General features: G+C 44.4%; 1 protein-coding gene across 1 annotated transcript in view; it reads right to left on the bottom strand.

The window, feature by feature from the left end:
* LOC123486818 (caskin-1-like) overlaps nucleotides 1-20,285 on the bottom strand; it is a 40,665-nt gene that overhangs the window by 4,275 nt on the left and 16,105 nt on the right. The window contains exons 4-6 of the mRNA XM_045218027.1: nucleotides 11,467-11,543; nucleotides 6,881-6,982; nucleotides 3,373-3,511 (exon numbers count right to left, since the gene is read on the bottom strand). Of these exons, the coding sequence (XP_045073962.1) occupies nucleotides 3,373-3,511; nucleotides 6,881-6,982; nucleotides 11,467-11,543 (318 nt within the window). The remainder of the gene's footprint in view (nucleotides 1-3,372; nucleotides 3,512-6,880; nucleotides 6,983-11,466; nucleotides 11,544-20,285) is intronic.

The following is a 20,285-nucleotide window of genomic DNA, read 5'->3' as shown; positions in this document are numbered from 1 at the left end:
CAGTGTTCGACAGAGCTTCAGGAGCTGTACTCCATTTTTGTTTTTCACTTTGTCATAGTTGTTTCTAGGGGGTATGTGGGGAGGGAAAGGTTGTTGCTTCCCGGTAGGTGTTTGTCCCCATGACTGTTAATAGTGTCTAGTTCTTCTGCTGTTCTAGCATTCAGATCTCCACAGACCAGCACATTGCCTTGGGCCTGAAAGTGACTAATCTCCCCCTCTAGAATGGAGAAACTCTCTTCATTGAAGTAGGGTGACTCTGAGGGGGAATGTATGTGGCACAGAGGAAGACGTTGTTATCTGTTAAGATAGCCTCCTTGTTGATTTTTAGCCAGATAAAGAATTCTCCTGTTTTGATCAATTCGATTGAATTAGTTAGTTCAGATTTATACCATATTAGCATTCCCCCTGAGTCTCTGCCCTGTGTGATTCCTTTTAATTTGGTGGATGGTACGATTATCTCGCTATAACCTAGTGGACAGCCAGTGGAAACATCACCTCTGCACCATGTTTCCTGTAGTACTACAATATCAACATCATCCATTTCTTTAAGGAAGTCTGGGTTTCTGCTCTTTAGCCCAAAAGCAGAGGACTTCAAGCCTTGTAAATTCCAACATGCAACGTAAAAAGACTTCATAACTGTTTTTTCTTTACATTCAAAATGAGATAAACACTCACAATCCAACAAGAACTATTAAAATAGGATTTTTCAATTAAGGTAAACTCTTATTATGCAAATGTGATTTGTTTATCATTTAAGATAGTATTTGTGTCATGCCACTTGGGTGGATGTAGTGTGAGGATGGTGGAGTTCTTGTGCTCATCTTACCATGACCCTCGGCCTATCACATGTGAGCATAGTAGATTCAGCATTTGTTTGATGTCACTCATTTCGTTGGTGGGAGCTGGACCAGTTGCTCCTCTCACAGCTTGTGCATAGCTCTGTCTGCCGGGCTGTGGCTCCTCCAGGTGTGGGTCTGTGGTGGGGGAGGGGGGTGTTAGGCCTCGTCTGGGTGGGTCTGAAGCTGGGTTGGGGTGGTCTGTGCTGCGCTGGATGTGGTGGGCATTGAGGTTGGTGGTGCTGTGGCTGTGGCTGGGGGTCCAGGGTACTGGTCCGGGGTGTTGTCTCGGTGATCTCGGGGGGTGGAGATTGCTCCGCTGTTCCTGGGTGGAGAGGTCGGGATGCGGTTTAAAGCGACGTCCTTGAGAGTCTTAGCAAGGATGGGGACTGTCTCCCTGTACAGGTGAACATGGTCATAGAGACAGTCCAGATCGAGGGTGGGATGGTGGGCCAGGTGTACATTGGGTCGCAGGGCACAGTCCCGGGAGAGGCTGGCGTTTATTCTTTGGATTGTGGCAGGGTGGAAGTCCTTCCTCTGTAGAAGGGTTGACACCACGATCCTTGAGTTGGGGAAGATTGCGGAGGCCTTCTCAATCACTCCCCGTAGTGAAGTCGCCACCCTCTCCTGCTGAGCACGCAGGTCGTTGCTTCCGGTGTGTATGATTATGTGGCTTGGCGACCCAAGCTGGGCCTTATCAAGCAGCGCCATGGCACTCTGCGTTGTTGGGCACCACACCTTTCTCGTTTTGTGTCTAGGGAAAAGTTTATTCTCCTGAACAAACTTCCCATTTGAGTCCATCAACAGGACAATCTCAGCCAGTGTTTCTTCTGGACTGGAGGGGGTAGAGTTGGGGCTGGTGGGTGTTGGAGCTGGGGTGTGGCTGGTCTGTGCCGGTGCCGCTGTCAGTGGGAGGCTGTTCTGGGGGGCTGGGGGGAGGCATGCAGCCGGCAGGGCTGGGGAGGCCTGGCTGGTTGAGGTGGGCTCCTCTGCTGTGTGATGGCAGGTCATAGAGTGGTGATCTAGCTGCTCCTGCAGTCTGTCTTCTGTTCTCTTTCTCTCCTGCAGCTCCTCTCTTAGTGTGGTCAGCTCGTTATTACTGCTCTGCCTGTCTTTTTGGAGCTCTCTCACCTCCTTTGTTAGATCAGCCAGCTCTCTCTTGAGTCCGTCTCTCTCTTGCTGAACTTCTTTCAACTGTGTTGCAAGGCTGCTGTCCTGCTCTGTCCGCACCTTGGTTAGGAGCTCCTCTAAGGTGTGGATGTCTGGTTGCTGTTTGCTCACACTCTCCCTGAGCAGGACCACCTCTCCCTCCAGTTTGGTGAACTGATCCCTCATGGCAGCCATGGTGTTGAGGAGGGCCTGAGCCTGCTCTGCACTGTAGGGGGGTCGCTCTCCTCCTGGGGCGTGTCCTCCACTATGGTGGGAAGAGAGGTGCTGGATGTGCCTTTTTGGGTGGGGATAGTGGGGGTGAGGGTGGTGCTGGTGGAGTTTGTCTTGTGGGAGGGCATGTCACTGGTGGTGTCCTTCTCTCTCTCTGCTCTCTCCTTAATGGTCTGAAAGTCTGTTTCAAACAGCCTAAGGTTACCTTGCACCATGACAGTCCCAGTCTTGTAGAGGTTGATTGTTATCATTGTGCTGTCAGGGTCATCTGTCTCTTTGACTTTCAGCTTCCACCCATTACAGATTCCCTCTTGCTTTACGGATGGGTAGTGAGAGCAGACTGCTGAGCGCCATGCATTTGGCTGGTCAGTGAGAAAGATGAGATTACTCACATCACCGTTTTTGTAGAGGTCTGTGAAAAGGGTTTCTGGCCTCCCCTTTAGTAGATTCTGTTTAAAAGCTTTCCTTGTTGTGTCATTTTTGGCCTCTGGAGGGTAGAGAATGGACTCAGCGCTGAGGGGGAGTGGGGACATGGTGCCTGTGGGCTCTGCTACTACTGCTGCTGCTGCTCTGTTCTGCTGCACTGTTGCTATGGCAACCAGTTTTGTTTGTCTGCTGCTGTTGCTAGTCAGTTTGGTCGTTTGATGTAGTTGTATTAACTCCCCTTGCTAGGTTTGTCCTAGCTCAATTTTCTGGCTGGCTTGTTAGCCTGCTGGCTAGGTTTTTGTTGTGTAGCTAGCTAGTGAGAGTCAACTTCTTAATTTGAGGCGCAAAGTTACTTTTTTTTCTATTCTGATTTAATAGAGTTGTTGTTCATCACTTCTTGCCTTGAATTATTTTTAGATTCGAGTGTTTATCTCATTCTAAAAACAAAAAAACTGAAATAAATCAGGAGCTCATGTTGAGCATGACCTCTCTCTCTCTCTCTGTCTCTCTCTCTCTCGCTCTCTCTCTGTCTCTCTCTGTCTCTCTCTCTGTCTCTCTCTCTCTCTCTCTCTCTCTCTCTCTCTCTCTCTCTCTCTCTCTCTCTCTCTCTCTGTCTCTCTCTCTCTCTGTCTCTCTCTCTCTCTGTCCATGGATCTGGAAACCTTTCAAGGGCTTCAATCACTCTTGGCTGGAATGTGATTGGTGGATTCAGATGAAGTGTGTGTCCTACCCAGCTTGGTGATGCCGATCTCCTTCAGGTCCTCCCAGCTGATCTCAGTGATGAAGTCGATGTTGTCGTATCCATTCTGCACCAGAACCTGGTAGTACTGGCTCAGCCCGATCGCTGACAACCACTCTCCCAGGCTGGCCTACACACACACACACAACATGTTTTCATATGTATTTAGTATGATTACTAAAATATAGAATATTGGCCCAGAATATCCTCATGGGTGCATCCCTAATGTCAAGGTCTAAAACCGACATGGTGATAATGGACCTATCTATTTAGAAATAACTGTTCTACAGGATGCTGCTATCCAGTATCCACTATCTACTATCTAATCAGGATGCTATTATCCAGTATCCACTATCTACTATCTAATCAGGATGCTACTATCCACTATCTACTATCTACTATCTAATCAGGATGCTACTATCCAGTATCCACTATCTACTATCTAATCAGGATGCTACTATCCAGTATCCACTATCTACTATCTAATCAGGATGCTGCTATCCAGTATCCACTATCTACTATCTAATCAGGATGCTGCTATCCAGTATCCACTATCTACTATCTAATCAGGATGCTGCTATCCAGTATCCACCATCTACTATCTAATCAGGATGCTGCTATCCAGTATCCACTATCTACTATCTAATCAGGATGCTGCTATCCAGTATCCACTATCTACTATCTAATCAGGATGCTGCTATCCAGTATCCACTATCTACTATCTAATCAGGATGCTACTATCCAGTATCCACTATCTACTATCTAATCAGGATGCTGCTATCCAGTATCCTACTATCTAATCAGGATGCTACTATCCAGTATCCACTATCTAATCAGGATGCTACTATCCACTATCCACTATCTACTATCTAATCAGGATGCTACTATCCAGTATCCACTATCTACTATCTAATCAGGATGCTGCTATCCAGTATCCACTATCTAATCAGGATGCTACTATCCAGTATCCACTATCTACTATCTAATCAGGATGCTGCTATCCAGTATCTACTATCTAATCAGGATGCTACTATCCAGTATCCACTATCTACTATCTAATCAGGATGCTGCTATCCACTATCTACTATCTACTATCTAATCAGGATGCTACTATCCAGTCTCCACTATCTACTATCTAATCAGGATGCTGCTATCCAGTATCCACTATCTACTATCTAATCAGGATGCTGCTATCCAGTATCCACTATCTACTATCTAATCAGGATGCTGCTATCCAGTATCTACTATCTAATCAGGATGCTACTATCCAGTATCCACTATCTACTATCTAATCAGGATGCTGCTATCCAGCCCTATCTACTATCTAATCAGGATGCTGCTATCCAGTCTCCACTATCTACTATATAATCAGGATGCTGCTATCCAGTATCCACTATCTACTATCTAATCAGGATGCTGCTATCCAGTATCCACTATCTACTATCTAATCAGGATGCTGCTATCCAGTAACCACTATCTAAAACAGGATGCTGCTATCCAGTATCCACTATCTACTATCTAATCAGGATGCTACTATCCAGTAACCACTATCTACTATCTAATCAGGATGCTGCTATCCAGTATCCACTATCTACTATCTAATCAGGATGCTGCTATCCAGTATCCACTATCTACTATCTAATCAGGATGCTGCTATCCAGTATCCACTATCTACTATCTAACCAGGATGCTGCTATCCAACTATCTACTATCTAATCAGGATGCTGCTATCCAGTATCCACTATCTACTATCTAATCAGGATGCTGCTATCCAGTATCCACTATCTACTATCTAATCAGGATGCTGCTATCCAGTATCCACTATCTACTATCTAATCAGGATGCTACTATCCAGTATCCACTATCTACTATCTAATCAGGATGATGCTATCCAGTAACCACTATCTAATCAGGATGCTGCTATCCAGTAACCACTATCTACTATCTAATCAGGATGCTACTATCCAGTATCCACTATCTACTATCTAATCAGGATGCTGCTATCCAGTATCCACTATCTACTATCGAATCAGGATGCTACTATCCAGTATCCACTATCTACTATCTAATCAGGATGCTACTATCCAGTATCCACTATCTACTATCTAATCAGGATGCTGCTATCCAGTATCCACTATCTACTATCTAATCAGGATGCTGCTATCCAGTATCCACTATCTACTATCGAATCAGGATGCTACTATCCAGTATCCACTATCTACTATCTAATCAGGATGCTACTATCCAGTATCCACTATCTACTATCTAATCAGGATGCTGCTATCCAGTATCTACTATCTACTATCTAATCAGGATGCTACTATCCAGTATCCACTATCTACTATCTAATCAGGATGCTGCTATCCAGTATCCACTATCTACTATCTAATCAGGATGCTGCTATCCAGTATCCACTATCTACTATTTACATTACATTAGTCATTGGACGCTCTTATCCAGATCGACTCTTATCTAATCAGGATGCTACTATCCAGTCTCCACTATCTACTATCTAATCAGGATGCTACTATCCAGTATCCACTATCTACTATCTAATCAGGATGCTGCTATCCAGTATCCACTATCTACTATCTAATCAGGATGCTACTATCCAGTATCTACTATCTACTATCTAATCAGGATGCTGCTATCCAGTATCCACTATCTACTATCTAATCAGGATGCTGCTATCCACCTATCTACTATCTAATCAGGATGCTGCTATCCAGTCTCCACTATCTACTATCTAATCAGGATGCTACTATCCAGTATCCACTATCTACTATCTAATCAGGATGTGCTATCCATATCCACTATCTACTATCTAATCAGGATGCTACTATCCAGTATCCACTATCTACTATCTAATCAGGATGCTACTATCCAGTATCCACTATCTACTATCTAATCAGGATGCTACTATCCAGTATCCACTATCTACTATCTAATCAGGATGCTGCTATCCAGTATCCACTATCTACTATCTAATCAGGATGCTACTATCCACTATCTACTATCTAATCAGGATGCTACTATCCAGTATCCACTATCTACTATCTAATCAGGATGCTACTATCCAGTATCCAATATCTACTATCTAATCAGGATGCTGCTATCCAGTATCCACTATCTACTATCTAATCAGGATGCTGCTATCCAGTATCCACTATCTACTATCTAATCAGGATGCTAATATCCACTATCCACTATCTACTATCTAATCAGGATGCTGCTATCCAGTATCTACTATCTAATCAGGATGCTGCTATCCAGTATCCACTATCTAATCAGGATGCTACACCATGCAGATTTTAAATGAGTGTCTTGAGACATGTCTTGAAGACACACATCAAATGTCTCAAGGCATGGCATGGAGTCTTCAAAATGTGTCTTAAGATATCTTGGGGCATCTAAACGTCTTGGGTCATTGTGTCTCAAGACAAAGGTGAGGGCTAGGAATGTGTGTGTGTTTGTGTGTGTTTTTCGTGTGTGTTCTTACAGGTTTGTGGTCAGGTAGCCAGTCACCAGACGGCAGTTTGCTGATCTCTGATAACATCTTCTTACGATGGCCTGGTTTAGTTACCCCGATTGCTGTCAGGTCCTACATACAGACACATACACACACACACACACACAAACACTATTAACACACACTCATCCACTCTCTCTCTCTCTCTCTCTCTCTCTCTCTCTCTCTCTCTCTCTCTCTCTCTCTCTCTCTCTCTCTCTCTCTCTCTCTCTCTCTCTCTCTCTCTTTCTATCTCTCTCTCTCTCTCTCTCTCTCTCTCTCTCTCTCTCTCTCTCTCTCTCTCTCTCTCTCTCTCTCTCTCTCTCTCTCTCTCTCTCTCTCTCTCTCTCTCTCTCTCTCTCTCTCTCTCTCTCTCTCTCTCTCTCTCTCTCTCTCTCTCACACACATCATTGACGTACATGAATAAACATTAGCTTTATGCAAATGAAGCGGTAAATAATAGTGATGCGTGATTGGCTGACAACTCAGAGTGGGTCAGAGGTCACAGAGACAGGAGGGTCATGATGACATCACCAGGTCAGGGGTCAGGCGGAGGCCATGCCCCCCACAGATAGGACAACACAGGATGCCGGGGTAGAGGTTGGGGTGACACGTGGTGTAGGGATCAGAGGTCAGAGGTCATCTTACCTCGGGGGTCATGTGGCCTATGGTGTCTAGGTCATAACCGGCGGTGAGGAGGTGAGTGGTGTAGAACTGCAGCTGACACTCAGTCAACCAGGTCACTACCGCCTCACTCTAGAACACAGAACACTCTCATTGTTCTAGAACACTCTAGAACACACACACTCAGCTCTAGAACACTCTAGAACACACACTCAGCTCTAGAACACTCAGCATTCTCAGAGCTCTTCAACCGAACACTCTCATCGTTCTAGAACACTGAATATTCTCAGCGCTCTAGAACATAGAACCCAGAGTTCTAGAACAGGGTGAAGGCGGGAGAGGGAGTCCAGAGGGGCTCAGTGATTGGTTGTTAGGGTCAGACTGACATGACATCCTTTACCACCAGGGGCAGTAGAGATGCCATCTAACCAGGGGAGAACAACTGCCCCCTCTCATTGAAGCCATGGAGGTTCAAGGCAGACATTGATAATAGACAACAGGATCCCCAATTATAGTGAATGGAAAAATGACAATATCGTGCTCAATCTTCATGTAAAAAATATTTTACAATCGAAGACAATCGTGGTATCAATAATTGCTTCTAATACACCAGATGTATGTCCTTGAACCGATTATTACAAAATTGAACACAGAACAAGTTCTAAGGATAATTGAGTTGCTAACGGCAGCCTGTAGTACCCTGGTTGGCCTTCAACTGGAGTCACTCAATGAGAGGGGGCAGCACTGAGCTAGCCTGCAACGTCACTTCCTGGATCAGGTCAAACTGCGCATGTTATGTCTCCATGAGATTCTATTTTAGGAAGCTAAAAAAAAACGACTTCTTGGGCTTCAAATGCGTTACTGAGTCCTTCACACAGGAATGAATGGTGTCACGTGATCGATAGCTTTGTCCATTCTTTTGACAGTCATTGCGTCTAACTACATCTTTCAGATGGGACGTTAAACGAGTGTCCTGACTCTCTGTGGTCACTAAAGATCCCGTGGCTCTTATGGTAAGAGTAGGGGTGTTAACCCCGGTGTCCTGGAGTCATTCTCAATCTGGCCCTCATACCATCATGGCCACCTAATCATCCCCTGCGTCCAATTGGCCCATTCCTCCCCCCTCCCTCTCCCCTGTAACTATTCCCCAGGTCGTTGCTGTAAATGAGAATGTGTTCTAAGTCAACTTAGCCATAGAACCCTCCCTAATATAACTGTCATGACATCCTTCACCACCGGGGAGCAGTAGAGATGCCATCTAACTGCAGCCATAGAACACTCCCTAATATAACTGTCATGACATCCTTCACCACCGGGGAGCAGTAGAGATGCCATCTAACTGCAGCCATAGAACACTCCCTAATATAACTGTCATGACATCCTTCACCACCGGGGAGCAGTAGAGATGCCATCTTATGACAGTCATAGAACACTCCCTAATATAACTGTCATGACATCCTTCACCACCGGGGAGCAGTAGAGATGCCATCTAACTGCAGTCATAGAACACTCCCTAATATAACTGTCATGACATCCTTCACCACCGGGGAGCAGTAGAGATTCCATCTTATGACAGTCATTGAACACTCCCTAATATAACTGTCATGACATCCTTCACCACCGGGGAGCAGTAGAGATGCCATCTAACTGCAGCCATAGAACCCTCCCTAGTATAACTGTCATGACATCCTTCACCACCGGGGAGCAGTAGAGATGCCATCTTATGACAGTCATAGAACACTCCCTAATATAACTGTCATGACATCCTTCACCACCGGGGAGCAGTAGAGATTCCATCTTATGACAGTCATTGAACACTCCCTAATATAACTGTCATGACATCCTTCACCACCGGGGAGCAGTAGAGATGCCATCTAACTGCAGCCATAGAACCCTCCCCTAATATAACTGTCATGACATCCTTCACCACCGGGGAGCAGTAGAGATGCCATCTAACTGCAGCCATAGAACCCTCCCTAATATAACTGTCATGACATCCTTCACCACCGGGGAGCAGTAGAGATGCCATCTAACTGCAGCCATAGAACCCTCCCTAGTATAACTGTCATGACATCCCTTCACCACCGGGGAGCAGTAGAGATGCCATCTTATGACAGTCATAGAACACTCCCTAATATAACTGTCATGACATCCTTCACCACCGGGGAGCAGTAGAGATTCCATCTTATGACAGTCATTGAACACTCCCTAATATAACTGTCATGACATCCTTCACCACCGGGGAGCAGTAGAGATGCCATCTAACTGCAGCCATAGAACCCTCCCCTAATATAACTGTCATGACATCCTTCACCACCGGGGAGCAGTAGAGATGCCATCTAACTGCAGCCATAGAACACTCCCTAATATAACTGTCATGACATCCTTCACCACCGGGGAGCAGTAGAGATGCCATCTAACTGCAGCCATAGAACACTCCCTAATATAACTGTCATGACATCCTTCACCACCGGGGAGCAGTAGAGATGCCATCTTATGACAGTCATAGAACACTCCCTAATATAACTGTCATGACATCCTTCACCACCGGGGAGCAGTAGAGATGCCATCTAACTGCAGTCATAGAACACTCCCTAATATAACTGTCATGACATCCTTCACCACCGGGGAGCAGTAGAGATGCCATCTAACTGCAGCCATAGAACCCTCCCTAGTATAACTGTCATGACATCCTTCACCACCGGGGAGCAGTAGAGATGCCATCTAACTGCAGCCATAGAACCCTCCCTAATATAACTGTCATGACATCCTTCACCACCGGGGAGCAGTAGAGATGCCATCTAACTGCAGCCATAGAACCCTCCCTAGTATAACTGTCATGACATCCTTCACCACCGGGGAGCAGTAGAGATGCCATCTTATGACAGTCATAGAACACTCCCTAATATAACTGTCATGACATCCTTCACCACCGGGGAGCAGTAGAGATTCCATCTTATGACAGTCATTGAACACTCCCTAATATAACTGTCTGACATCCTTCACCACCGGGAGCAGTAGAGATGCCATCTAACTGCAGCCATAGAACCCTCCCTAATATAACTGTCATGACATCCCCTTCACCACCGGGGAGCAGTAGAGATGCCATCTAACTGCAGCCCTAGAACCCTCCCTAGTATAACTGTCATGACATCCTTCACCACCGGGGAGCAGTAGAGATGCCATCTAACTGCAGTCATAGAACCCTCCCTAATATAACTGTCATGACATCCTTCACCACCGGGGAGCAGTAGAGATGCCATCTAACTGCAGCCATAGAACCCTCCCTAATATAACTGTCATGACATCCTTCACCACCGGGGAGCAGTAGAGATGCCATCTAACTGCAGTCATAGAACCCTCCCTAGTATGAGTCCAACCCTAACACACAGCCCTGTGGAGGCTTCCACTGTGACACGTCCTGAGAACAACGTCCAGCAACAGAAACACATTCCAAGCCACTGAATGATGGAAGGAAGCTTCAGGAAGCATGAACAATAAACTGAAACAGCAAAGAAATCTGTCTCTGGTGAGACAACACACACACACGCACTAACATACACACACGCACACACACACAAACGCACACACACGCACTAACATACACACACACACACGCACTAACATACACACACACACACACACACAACGCACACACACGCAAACGCACAAACACACACAGGCACACACACACACACACGCACTAACATACACACACGCACACACACACACACACACACGCACTAACATACACACACGCACACACACGCACACACACACACGCACTAACATACACACACGCACGCACACACACACACACACACACACACACACACTAACATACACACACGCACACACACGCAAACGCACACACACGCAAACGCACAAACACACACAGGCACACACACACACTCACGCACGAACACACACAAAAACACACACACAGACCTCACCTTCCCATCTGCCTCTGCCTTACGATCAAAGGAGCGCTGCTCATGAGGAGGACAACCAGATGGACTCTTAGCTGCAGCTAAAAGAAACACAGACAGTCAGTCAGACAGTCAGTCAGTTATAAAGTCAGTCAGATAGTCAGACAGTTAGACAGTCAGTCAGAAAGTCAAAGTCAGTCAGATAGTCAGTCAGATAGTCAGTCAGTTAGAAAATCAGTCAGAAAGTCCGAAAGTCAGTCAGATAGTCAGTCAGATAGTCAGTCAGTTAGAAAGTCAGAAAGACAGTCAGATAGTCAGTCAGATAGTCAGTCAGTTAGAAAATCAGTCAGACAGTCAGTAAGTCAGATAGTCAGTCAGTTAGAAAATCAGTTAGACAGTCAGTAAGTCAGTTAGACAGTCAGTTAGAAAGTCAGTCAGACAGTCAGTAAGTCAGATAGTCAGTCAGTTAGAAAGTCAGTCAGTCAGTCAGTTAGAAATTCAGTCAGTCAGACAGTCAGTCAGAAAGTCAGTCAGTCAGAAAGTCAGTCAGTCAGTCAGACAGTCAGTCAAAAAGTCAGTCAGATAGTCAGTCAGTTAGAAAGTCAGTCAGTCAGTCAGTTAGATAGTCAGTCAGAAAGTCAGTCGGTCAGAAAGTCAGTCAGTCAGTCAGTCAGTCAGAAAGTCAGTCAGTCAGTCAGACAGTCAGTCAGTCAGAAAGTCAGTCAAATAGTCAGTCAGTTAGAAAGTCAGTCAGTTAGAAAGTCAGTCAGATAGTCAGTCAGATAGTCAGTCAGTTAGAAAGTCAGTCAGTCAGTCAGACAGTCAGTCAGAAAGTCAGTCAGTCAGTCAGATAGTCAGTCAGTCAGTCAGATAGTCAGTCAGAAAGTCAGTCAGAAAGTCAGTCAGTCAGACAGTCAGTCAGAAAGTCAGTCAGATAGTCAGTCAGTTAGAAAGTCAGTCAGATAGTCAGTCAATTAGAAAGTCAGTCAGTCAGACAGTCAGTCAAAAAGTCAGTCAGATATTCAGTCAGTTAGAAAGTCAGTCAGATAGTCAGTCAGTTAGAAAGTCAGTCAGTCAGTTAGATAGTCAGTCAGAAAGTCAGTCAGTCAGAAAGTCAGACAGTCAGTCAGACAGTCAGTCAGAAAGTCAGTCAGTCAGTCAGACAGTCAGTCAGACAGTCAGTCAAAGGTCAGTCAAATAGTAAGTCAGTTAGAAAGTCAGTCAGATAGTCAGACAGTTAGACAGTCAGTCGGAAAGTCAGTCAGTCAGAAAGTCAGTCAAATAGTCAGTCAGTTAGAAAGTCAGTCAGATAGTCAGTCAGTTAGAAAGTCAGTCAGATAGTCAGTCAATAAGAAAGTCTGTCAGTCAGACAGTCAGTCAAAAAGTCAGTTAGATAGTCAGTCAGTTAGAAAGTCAGTCAGATAGTCAGTCAGTTAGAAAGTCAGTCAGTCAGTTAGATAGTCAGTCAGAAAGTCAGTCAGTCAGAAAGTCAGTCAGATAGTCAGTCAGATAGTCAGTCAGTTAGAAAGTCAGTCAGTCAGTCAGACAGTCAGTCAGAAAGTCAGTCAGTCAGTCAGTCAGAAAGTCAGTCAGTCAGAAAGTCAGTCAGATAGTCAGTCAGTTAGAAAGTCAGTCAGATAGTCAGTCAGTTAGAAAGTCAGTCAGATAGTCAGTCAATTAGAAAGTCAGTCAGTCAGACAGTCAGTCAAAAAGTCAGTCAGATATTCAGACAGTTAGACAGTCAGTCAGAAAGTCAGAAAGTCAGTCAGATAGTCAGACAGTTAGACAGTCAGTTAGAAAGTCAAAGTCGGTCAGATAGTCAGTCAGATAGTCAGTCAGTTAGAAAGTCAGTCAGATAGTCAGTCAGTTAGAAAGTCAGTCAGTCAGTCAGACAGTCAGTCAGAAAGTCAGTCAGTCAGAAAGTCAGTCAGTCAGTCAGATAGTCTGTCAGATAGTCATATAGTCAGTCAGTTAGAAAGTCAGTCAGTCAGAAAGTCAGAAAGACAGTCAGATAGTCAGTCAGATAGAAAGTCAGTCAGACAGTCAGTCAGTCAGATAGTCAGTCAGTTAGAAAGTGAGTCAGAAAGTCAGAAAGACAGTCAGATAGTCAGTCAGTTAGAAAGTCAGTCAGACAGTCAGTCAGTCAGATAGTCAGTCCGTTAGAAAGTCAGTCAGTTAGAAAGTCTGTCAGTCAGACAGTTAGACAGTCAGTTAGAAAGTCAGAAAGTCAGTCAGAAAGTCAGTCAGTCAGAAAGTCAGAAAGACAGTCAGATAGTCAGTCAGATAGAAAGTCAGTCAGTCAGAAAGTCAGTCAAATAGTCAGTCAGTTAGAAAGTCAGTCAGATAGTCAGTCAGTTGGAAAGTCAGTCGGATAGTCAGACAGTTAGACAGTCAGTCAGAAAGTCAGAAAGTCAGTCAGATAGTCAGACATTTAGACAGTCAGTTAGAAAGTCAAAGTCGGTCAGATAGTCAGTCAGATAGTCAGTCAGTTAGAAAGTCAGTCAGATAGTCAGTCAGTTAGAAAGTCAGTCAGTCAGTCAGACAGTCAGTTAGAAAGTCAGTCAGTCAGAAAGTCAGTCAGTCAGTCAGATAGTCAGTCAGATAGTCAGATAGTCAGTCAGTTAGAAAGTCAGTCAGAAAGTCAGTCAGTCAGAAAGTCAGAAAGACAGTCAGATAGTCAGTCAGATAGAAAGTCAGTCAGATAGTCAGTCAGTTAGAAAGTCAGTCAGAAAGTCAGAAAGACAGTCAGATAGTCAGTCAGTTAGAAAGTCAGTCAGAAAGTCAGTCAGTCAGATAGTCAGTCCGTTAGAAAGTCAGTCAGACAGTCAGTCAGTCAGATAGTCAGTCAGTTAGAAAGTCAGTCAGACAGTCAGTCAGTCAGATAGTCAGTCCGTTAGAAAGTCAGTCAGTTAGAAAGTCAGAAAGTCAGTCAGACAGTCAGTCAGTCAGATAGTCAGACAGTTAGACAGTCAGTTAGAAAGTCAAAGTCGGTCAGATAGTCAGTCAGATAGTCAGTCAGTTAGAAAGTCAGTCAGATAGTCAGTCGGTTAGAAAGTCAGTCGGTCAGTCAGACAGTCAGTCAGTCATAAAAAGTCAGTCAGTCAGTCAGATATCAGTCGTTTATCTTAATCTTTCAGTCAATAGTCATCCTTAGAAGTCAGTCAGACATTAGTCAGTCGATAGTCTCTCGTTGTCAGCAGTCAGTAACAGTCAGAGGTCGTCAGTCAGCAGATAGTCAGTCCGTTAGAAAGTCAGTCAGTTAGAAAGTCAGAAAGTCAGTCAGACAGTCAGTCAGTCAGATAGCCAGACAGTTAGACAGTCAGTTAGAAAGTCAAAGTCGGTCAGATAGTCAGTCAGATAGTCAGTCAGTTAGAAAGTCGGTCAGATAGTCAGTCGGTTAGAAAGTCAGTCAGTCAGTCAGACAGTCAGTCAGAAAGTCAGTCAGAAAGTCAGTCAGTCAGTCAGATAGTCAGTCAGATAGTTAGACAGTCAGTTAGAAAGTCAAAGTCAGTCAGATAGTCAGTCAGATAGTCAGTCAGTTAGAAAGTCAGTCAGATAGTCAATCAGTTAGAAAGTCAGTCAGTCAGTCAGACAGTCAGTCAGAAAGTCAGTCAGTCAGAAAGTCAGTCAGTCAGTCAGATAGTCAGTCAGATAGTCAGATAGTCAGTCAGTTAGAAAGTCAGTCAGAAAGTCAGTCAGTCAGAAAGTCAGAAAGACAGTCAGATAGTCAGTCAGTTAGATAGTCAGTCCGTTAGAAAGTCAGTCAGTTAGAAAGTCAGTCAGTCAGACAGTCAGTCAGTTAGAAAGTCAGTCAGATAGAAAGTCAGTCAGTTAGATAGTCAGTCAGATAGTCAGTCAGACAGTCAGTCAGTCAGATAGTCAGTCCGTTAGAAAGTCAGTCAGTTAGAAAGTCAGTCAGTCAGACAGTCAGTCAGTTAGAAAGTCAGTCAGATAGTCAGACAGTTAGACGGTCAGTCAGCAAGTCAGTCAGAAAGTCAGATAGTCAGTCAGTTAGAAAGTCAGTCAGTCAGTTAGATAGTCAGTCAGATAGTCAGTCAGTCAGAAAGTTAGTCAGTCAGTCAGACAGTCAGTCAGAAAGTCAGTCAGTCAGACAGTCAGTCAGTCAGACCGTCAGTCAGACAGTCAGTCAGTCAGATAGTCAGTCAGTTAGAAAGTCAGTCAGATAGTCAGTCAGTTAGAAAGTCAGTCAGTCAGTCAGACAGTCAGTCAGAAAGTCAGTCAGATAGTCAGTCAGTTAGAAAGTCAGTCAGATAGTCAGTTTTTTAGAAAGTCAGTCAGTCAGTCAGTTAGATAGTCAGTCAGAAAGTCAGTCAGTCAGAAAGTCAGTCAGTCAGTCAGACAGTCAGTCAGAAAGTCAGTCAGTCAGAAAGTCAGTCAGTCAGACAGTCAGTCAGAAAGTCAGTCAGTCAGAAAGTCAGTCAGATAGTCAGTCAGTTAGAAAGTCAGTCAGATAGTCAGTCAGTTAGAAAGTCAGTCAGATAGTCAGTCAGTCAGCAAGTCAGTCAGAAAGTCAGATAGTCAGTCAGTTAGAAAGTCAGTCAGTCAGTTAGATAGTCAGTCAGATAGTCAGTCAGTCAGAAAGTTAGTCAGTCAGTCATACAGTCAGTCAGAAAGTCAGTCAGTCAGACAGTCAGTCAGTCAGACCGTCAGTCAGACAGTCAGTCAGTCAGATATTCAGTCAGTTAGAAAGTCAGTCAGATAGTCAGTCAGTTAGAAAGTCAGTCAGTCAGTCAGACAGTCAGTCAGAAAGTCAGTCAGATAGTCAGTCAGTTAGAAAGTCAGTCAGATATTCAGTTTTTTAGAAAGTCAGTCAGTCAGTCAGTTAGATAGTCAGTCAGAAAGTCAGTCAGTCAGAAAGTCAGTCAGTCAGTCAGACAGTCAGTCAGAAAGTCAGTCAGTCAGAAAGTCAGTCAGTCAGACAGTCAGTCAGAAAGTCAGTCAGTCAGAAAGTCAGTCAGATAGTCAGTCAGTTAGAAAGTCAGTCAGATAGTCAGTCAGTTAGAAAGTCAGTCAGATAGTCAGTCAGTTAGAAAGTCAGTCAGTCAGTCAGACAGTCAGTCAGAAAGTCAGTCAGATAGTCAGTCAGTTAGAAAGTCAGTCAGATAGTCAGACAGTCAGAAAGTCAGTCAGTCAGTCAGACAGTCAGTCAGAAAGTCAGTCAGTCAGACAGTCAGAAAGTCAGTCAGTTAGTCAGACAGTCAGTCAGAAAGTCAGTCAGTCAGTCAGTTAGAAAGTCAATCAGTCAGTTAGATAGTCAGTCAGAAAGTCAGCCAGTCAGAAAGTCAGCCAGTTAGAAAGTCAGTCAGATAGTCAGTCAGTTAGATAGTCAGTCAGAAAGTCAGCCAGTCAGAAAGTCAGTCAGTCAGTCAGACAGTCAGTCAGAAAGTCAGCCAGTCAGAAAGTCAGTCAGTCAGTCAGACAGTCAGTCAGAAAGTCAGCCAGTCAGAAAGTCAGTCAGTCAGTCAGACAGTCAGTCAGTCAGACAGTCAGTCAGAAAGTCAGTCAGTCAGAAAGTCAGTCAGATAGTCAGTCAGTTAGAAAGTCAGTCAGATAGTCAGTCAGTTAGAAAGTCAGTCAGTCAGTTAGATAGTCAGTCAGTCGGGTCAGACAGTCAGTCAGTCAGAAAGTCAGTCAGTCAGAAAGTCAGTCAGATAGTCAGTCAGTTAGAAAGTCAGTCAGTCAGTTAGATAGTCAGTCAGTCAGTCAGTCAGACAGTCAGTCAGAAAGTCGGTCAGTCAGAAAGTCAGTCTGATAGTCAGTCAGTTAGAAAGTGGTCAGTCAGTTAGACAGTCAGTCAGATAGTCAGTCAGTTAGAAAGTCAGTCAGTCAGTTAGATAGTCAGTCAGAAAGTCAGTCAGTCAGAAAGTCAGTCAGTCAGTCAGACAATGAGTCAGAAAGTCAGTCAGTCAGAAAGTCAGTCAGTCAGACAGTCAGTCAGTCAGTCAGTCAGATAGTCAGTCAGTTAGAAAGTCAGTCAGATAGTCAGTCAGTTAGAAAGTCAGTCAGTCATCTCAGACAGTCAGTCAGAAATTCAGTCAGATAGTCAGTCAGTTAGAAAGTCAGTCAGATAGTCAGTCAGTTAGAAAGTCAGTCAGTCAGTTAGATAGTCAGTCAGAAAGTCAGTCAGTCAGAAAGTCAGTCAGTCAGACAGTCAGTCAGAAAGTCAGTCAGTCAGAAAGTCAGTCAGATAGTCAGTCAGTTAGAAAGTCAGTCAGATAGTCAGTCAGTTAGAAAGTCAGTCAGATAGTCAGTCAGTTAGAAAGTCAGTCAGTCAGTCAGACAGTCAGTCAGAAAGTCAGTCAGATAGTCAGTCAGTTAGAAAGTCAGTCAGATAGTCAGTCAGTTAGAAAGTCAGACAGTCAGTCAGAAAGTCAGTCAGATAGTCAGTCAGTTAGAAAGTCAGTCAGATAGTCAGACAGTTAGAAAGTCAGTCAGTCAGTTAGATAGTCAGTCAGTACAGTCAGTCAGTCAGAAAGTCAGTCAGTCAGAAAGTCAGTCAGATAGTCAGTCAGTTAGAAAGTCAGTCAGTCAGTTAGATAGTCAGTCAGTCAGTCAGACAGTCAGTCAGAAAGTCAGTCAGAAAGTCAGTCTGATAGTCAGTCAGTTAGAAAGTCGGTCAGTCAGTTAGAAAGTCAGTCAGATAGTCAGTCAGTTAGAAAGTCAGTCAGTCAGTTAGATAGTCAGTCAGAAAGTCAGTCAGTCAGAAAGTCAGTCAGTCAGTCAGACAGTCAGTCAGAAAGTCAGTCAGTCAGAAAGTCAGTCAGTCAGACAGTCAGTCAGTCAGTCAGATAGTCAGTCAGTTAGAAAGTCAGTCAGTCAGTCAGATAGTCAGTCAGTTAGAAAGTCAGTCAGATAGTCAGTCAGTTAGAAAGTCAGTCAGTCAGTTAGATAGTCAGTCAGAAAGTCAGTCGGTCAGAAAGTCAGTCAGTCAGACAGTCAGTTAGAAAGTCAGTCAGTCAGAAAGTCAGTCAGATAGTCAGTCAGTTAGAAAGTCAGTCAGATAGTCAGTCAGTTAGAAAGTCAGTCAGATAGTCAGTCAGTTAGAAAGTCAGTCAGTCAGTCAGACAGTCAGTCAGAAAGTCAGTCAGATAGTCAGTCAGTTAGAAAGTCAGTCATATAGTCAGTCAGTTAGAAAGTCAGTCAGTCAGTCAGACAGTCAGTCAGAAAGTCAGTCAGATAGTCAGTCAGTTAGAAAGTCAGTCAGATAGTCAGACAGTCAGAAAGTCAGTCAGTCAGTCAGACAGTCAGTCAGAAAGTCAGTCAGTCAGACAGTCAGAAAGTCAGTCAGTTAGTCAGACAGTCAGTCAGAAAGTCAGTCAGTCAGTCAGTTAGAAAGTCGGTCAGTCAGTTAGATAGTCAGTCAGAAAGTCAGCCAGTCAGAAAGTCAGCCAGTTAGAAAGTCAGTCAGATAGTCAGTCAGTTAGATAGTCAGTCAGAAAGTCAGCCAGTCAGAAAGTCAGTCAGTCAGTCAGACAGTCAGTCAGAAAGTCAGCCAGTCAGAAAGTCAGTCAGTCAGTCAGACAGTCAGTCAGAAAGTCAGCCAGTCAGAAAGTCAGTCAGTCAGTCAGACAGTCAGTCAGTCAGACAGTCAGTCAGAAAGTCAGTCAGTCAGAAAGTCAGTCAGATAGTCAGTCAGTTAGAAAGTCAGTCAGATAGTCAGTCAGTTAGAAAGTCAGTCAGTCAGTTAGATAGTCAGTCAGTCAGTCAGACAGTCAGTCAGTCAGAAAGTCAGTCAGAAAGTCAGTCAGTCAGAAAGTCAGTCAGTCAGACAGTCAGAAAGTCAGTCAGTTAGTCAGACAGTCAGTCAGAAAGTCAGTCAGTCAGTCAGTTAGAAAGTCGGTCAGTCAGTTAGATAGTCAGTCAGAAAGTCAGCCAGTCAGAAAGTCAGCCAGTTAGAAAGTCAGTCAGATAGTCAGTCAGTTAGATAGTCAGTCAGAAAGTCAGCCAGTCAGAAAGTCAGTCAGTCAGTCAGACAGTCAGTCAGAAAGTCAGCCAGTCAGAAAGTCAGTCAGTCAGTCAGACAGTCAGTCAGAAAGTCAGCCAGTCAGAAAGTCAGTCAGTCAGTCAGACAGTCAGTCAGTCAGACAGTCAGTCAGAAAGTCAGTCAGTCAGAAAGTCAGTCAGATAGTCAGTCAGTTAGAAAGTCAGTCAGATAGTCAGTCAGTTAGAAAGTCAGTCAGTCAGTTAGATAGTCAGTCAGTCAGTCAGTCAGTCAGACAGTCAGTCAGTCAGAAAGTCAGTCAGTCAGAAAGTCAGTCAGATAGTCAGTCAGTTAGAAAGTCAGTCAGTCAGTTAGATAGTCAGTCAGTCAGTCAGTCAGACAGTCAGTCAGAAAGTCAGTCAGTCAGAAAGTCAGTCTGATAGTCAGTCAGTTAGAAAGTCGGTCAGTCAGTTAGACAGTCAGTCAGATAGTCAGTCAGTTAGAAAGTCAGTCAGTCAGTTAGATAGTCAGTCAGAAAGTCAGTCAGTCAGAAAGTCAGTCAGTCAGTCAGACAATGAGTCAGAAAGTCAGTCAGTCAGAAAGTCAGTCAGTCAGACAGTCAGTCAGTCAGTCAGTCAGATAGTCAGTCAGTTAGAAAGTCAGTCAGATAGTCAGTCAGTTAGAAAGTCAGTCAGTCATCTCAGACAGTCAGTCAGAAATTCAGTCAGATAGTCAGTCAGTTAGAAAGTCAGTCAGATAGTCAGTCAGTTAGAAAGTCAGTCAGTCAGTTAGATAGTCAGTCAGAAAGTCAGTCAGTCAGAAAGTCAGTCAGTCAGACAGTCAGTCAGAAAGTCAGTCGGTCAGAAAGTCAGTCAGATAGTCAGTCAGTTAGAAAGTCAGT

The sequence above is a fragment of the Coregonus clupeaformis genome, unplaced genomic scaffold (assembly GCF_020615455.1).
Source record: "Coregonus clupeaformis isolate EN_2021a unplaced genomic scaffold, ASM2061545v1 scaf1322, whole genome shotgun sequence".
NCBI classification, from domain to species: domain Eukaryota; kingdom Metazoa; phylum Chordata; class Actinopteri; order Salmoniformes; family Salmonidae; genus Coregonus; species Coregonus clupeaformis.
Note: the sequence above shows the minus strand (reverse complement) of the source record. Positions and strands in the feature narration are given on the sequence as shown.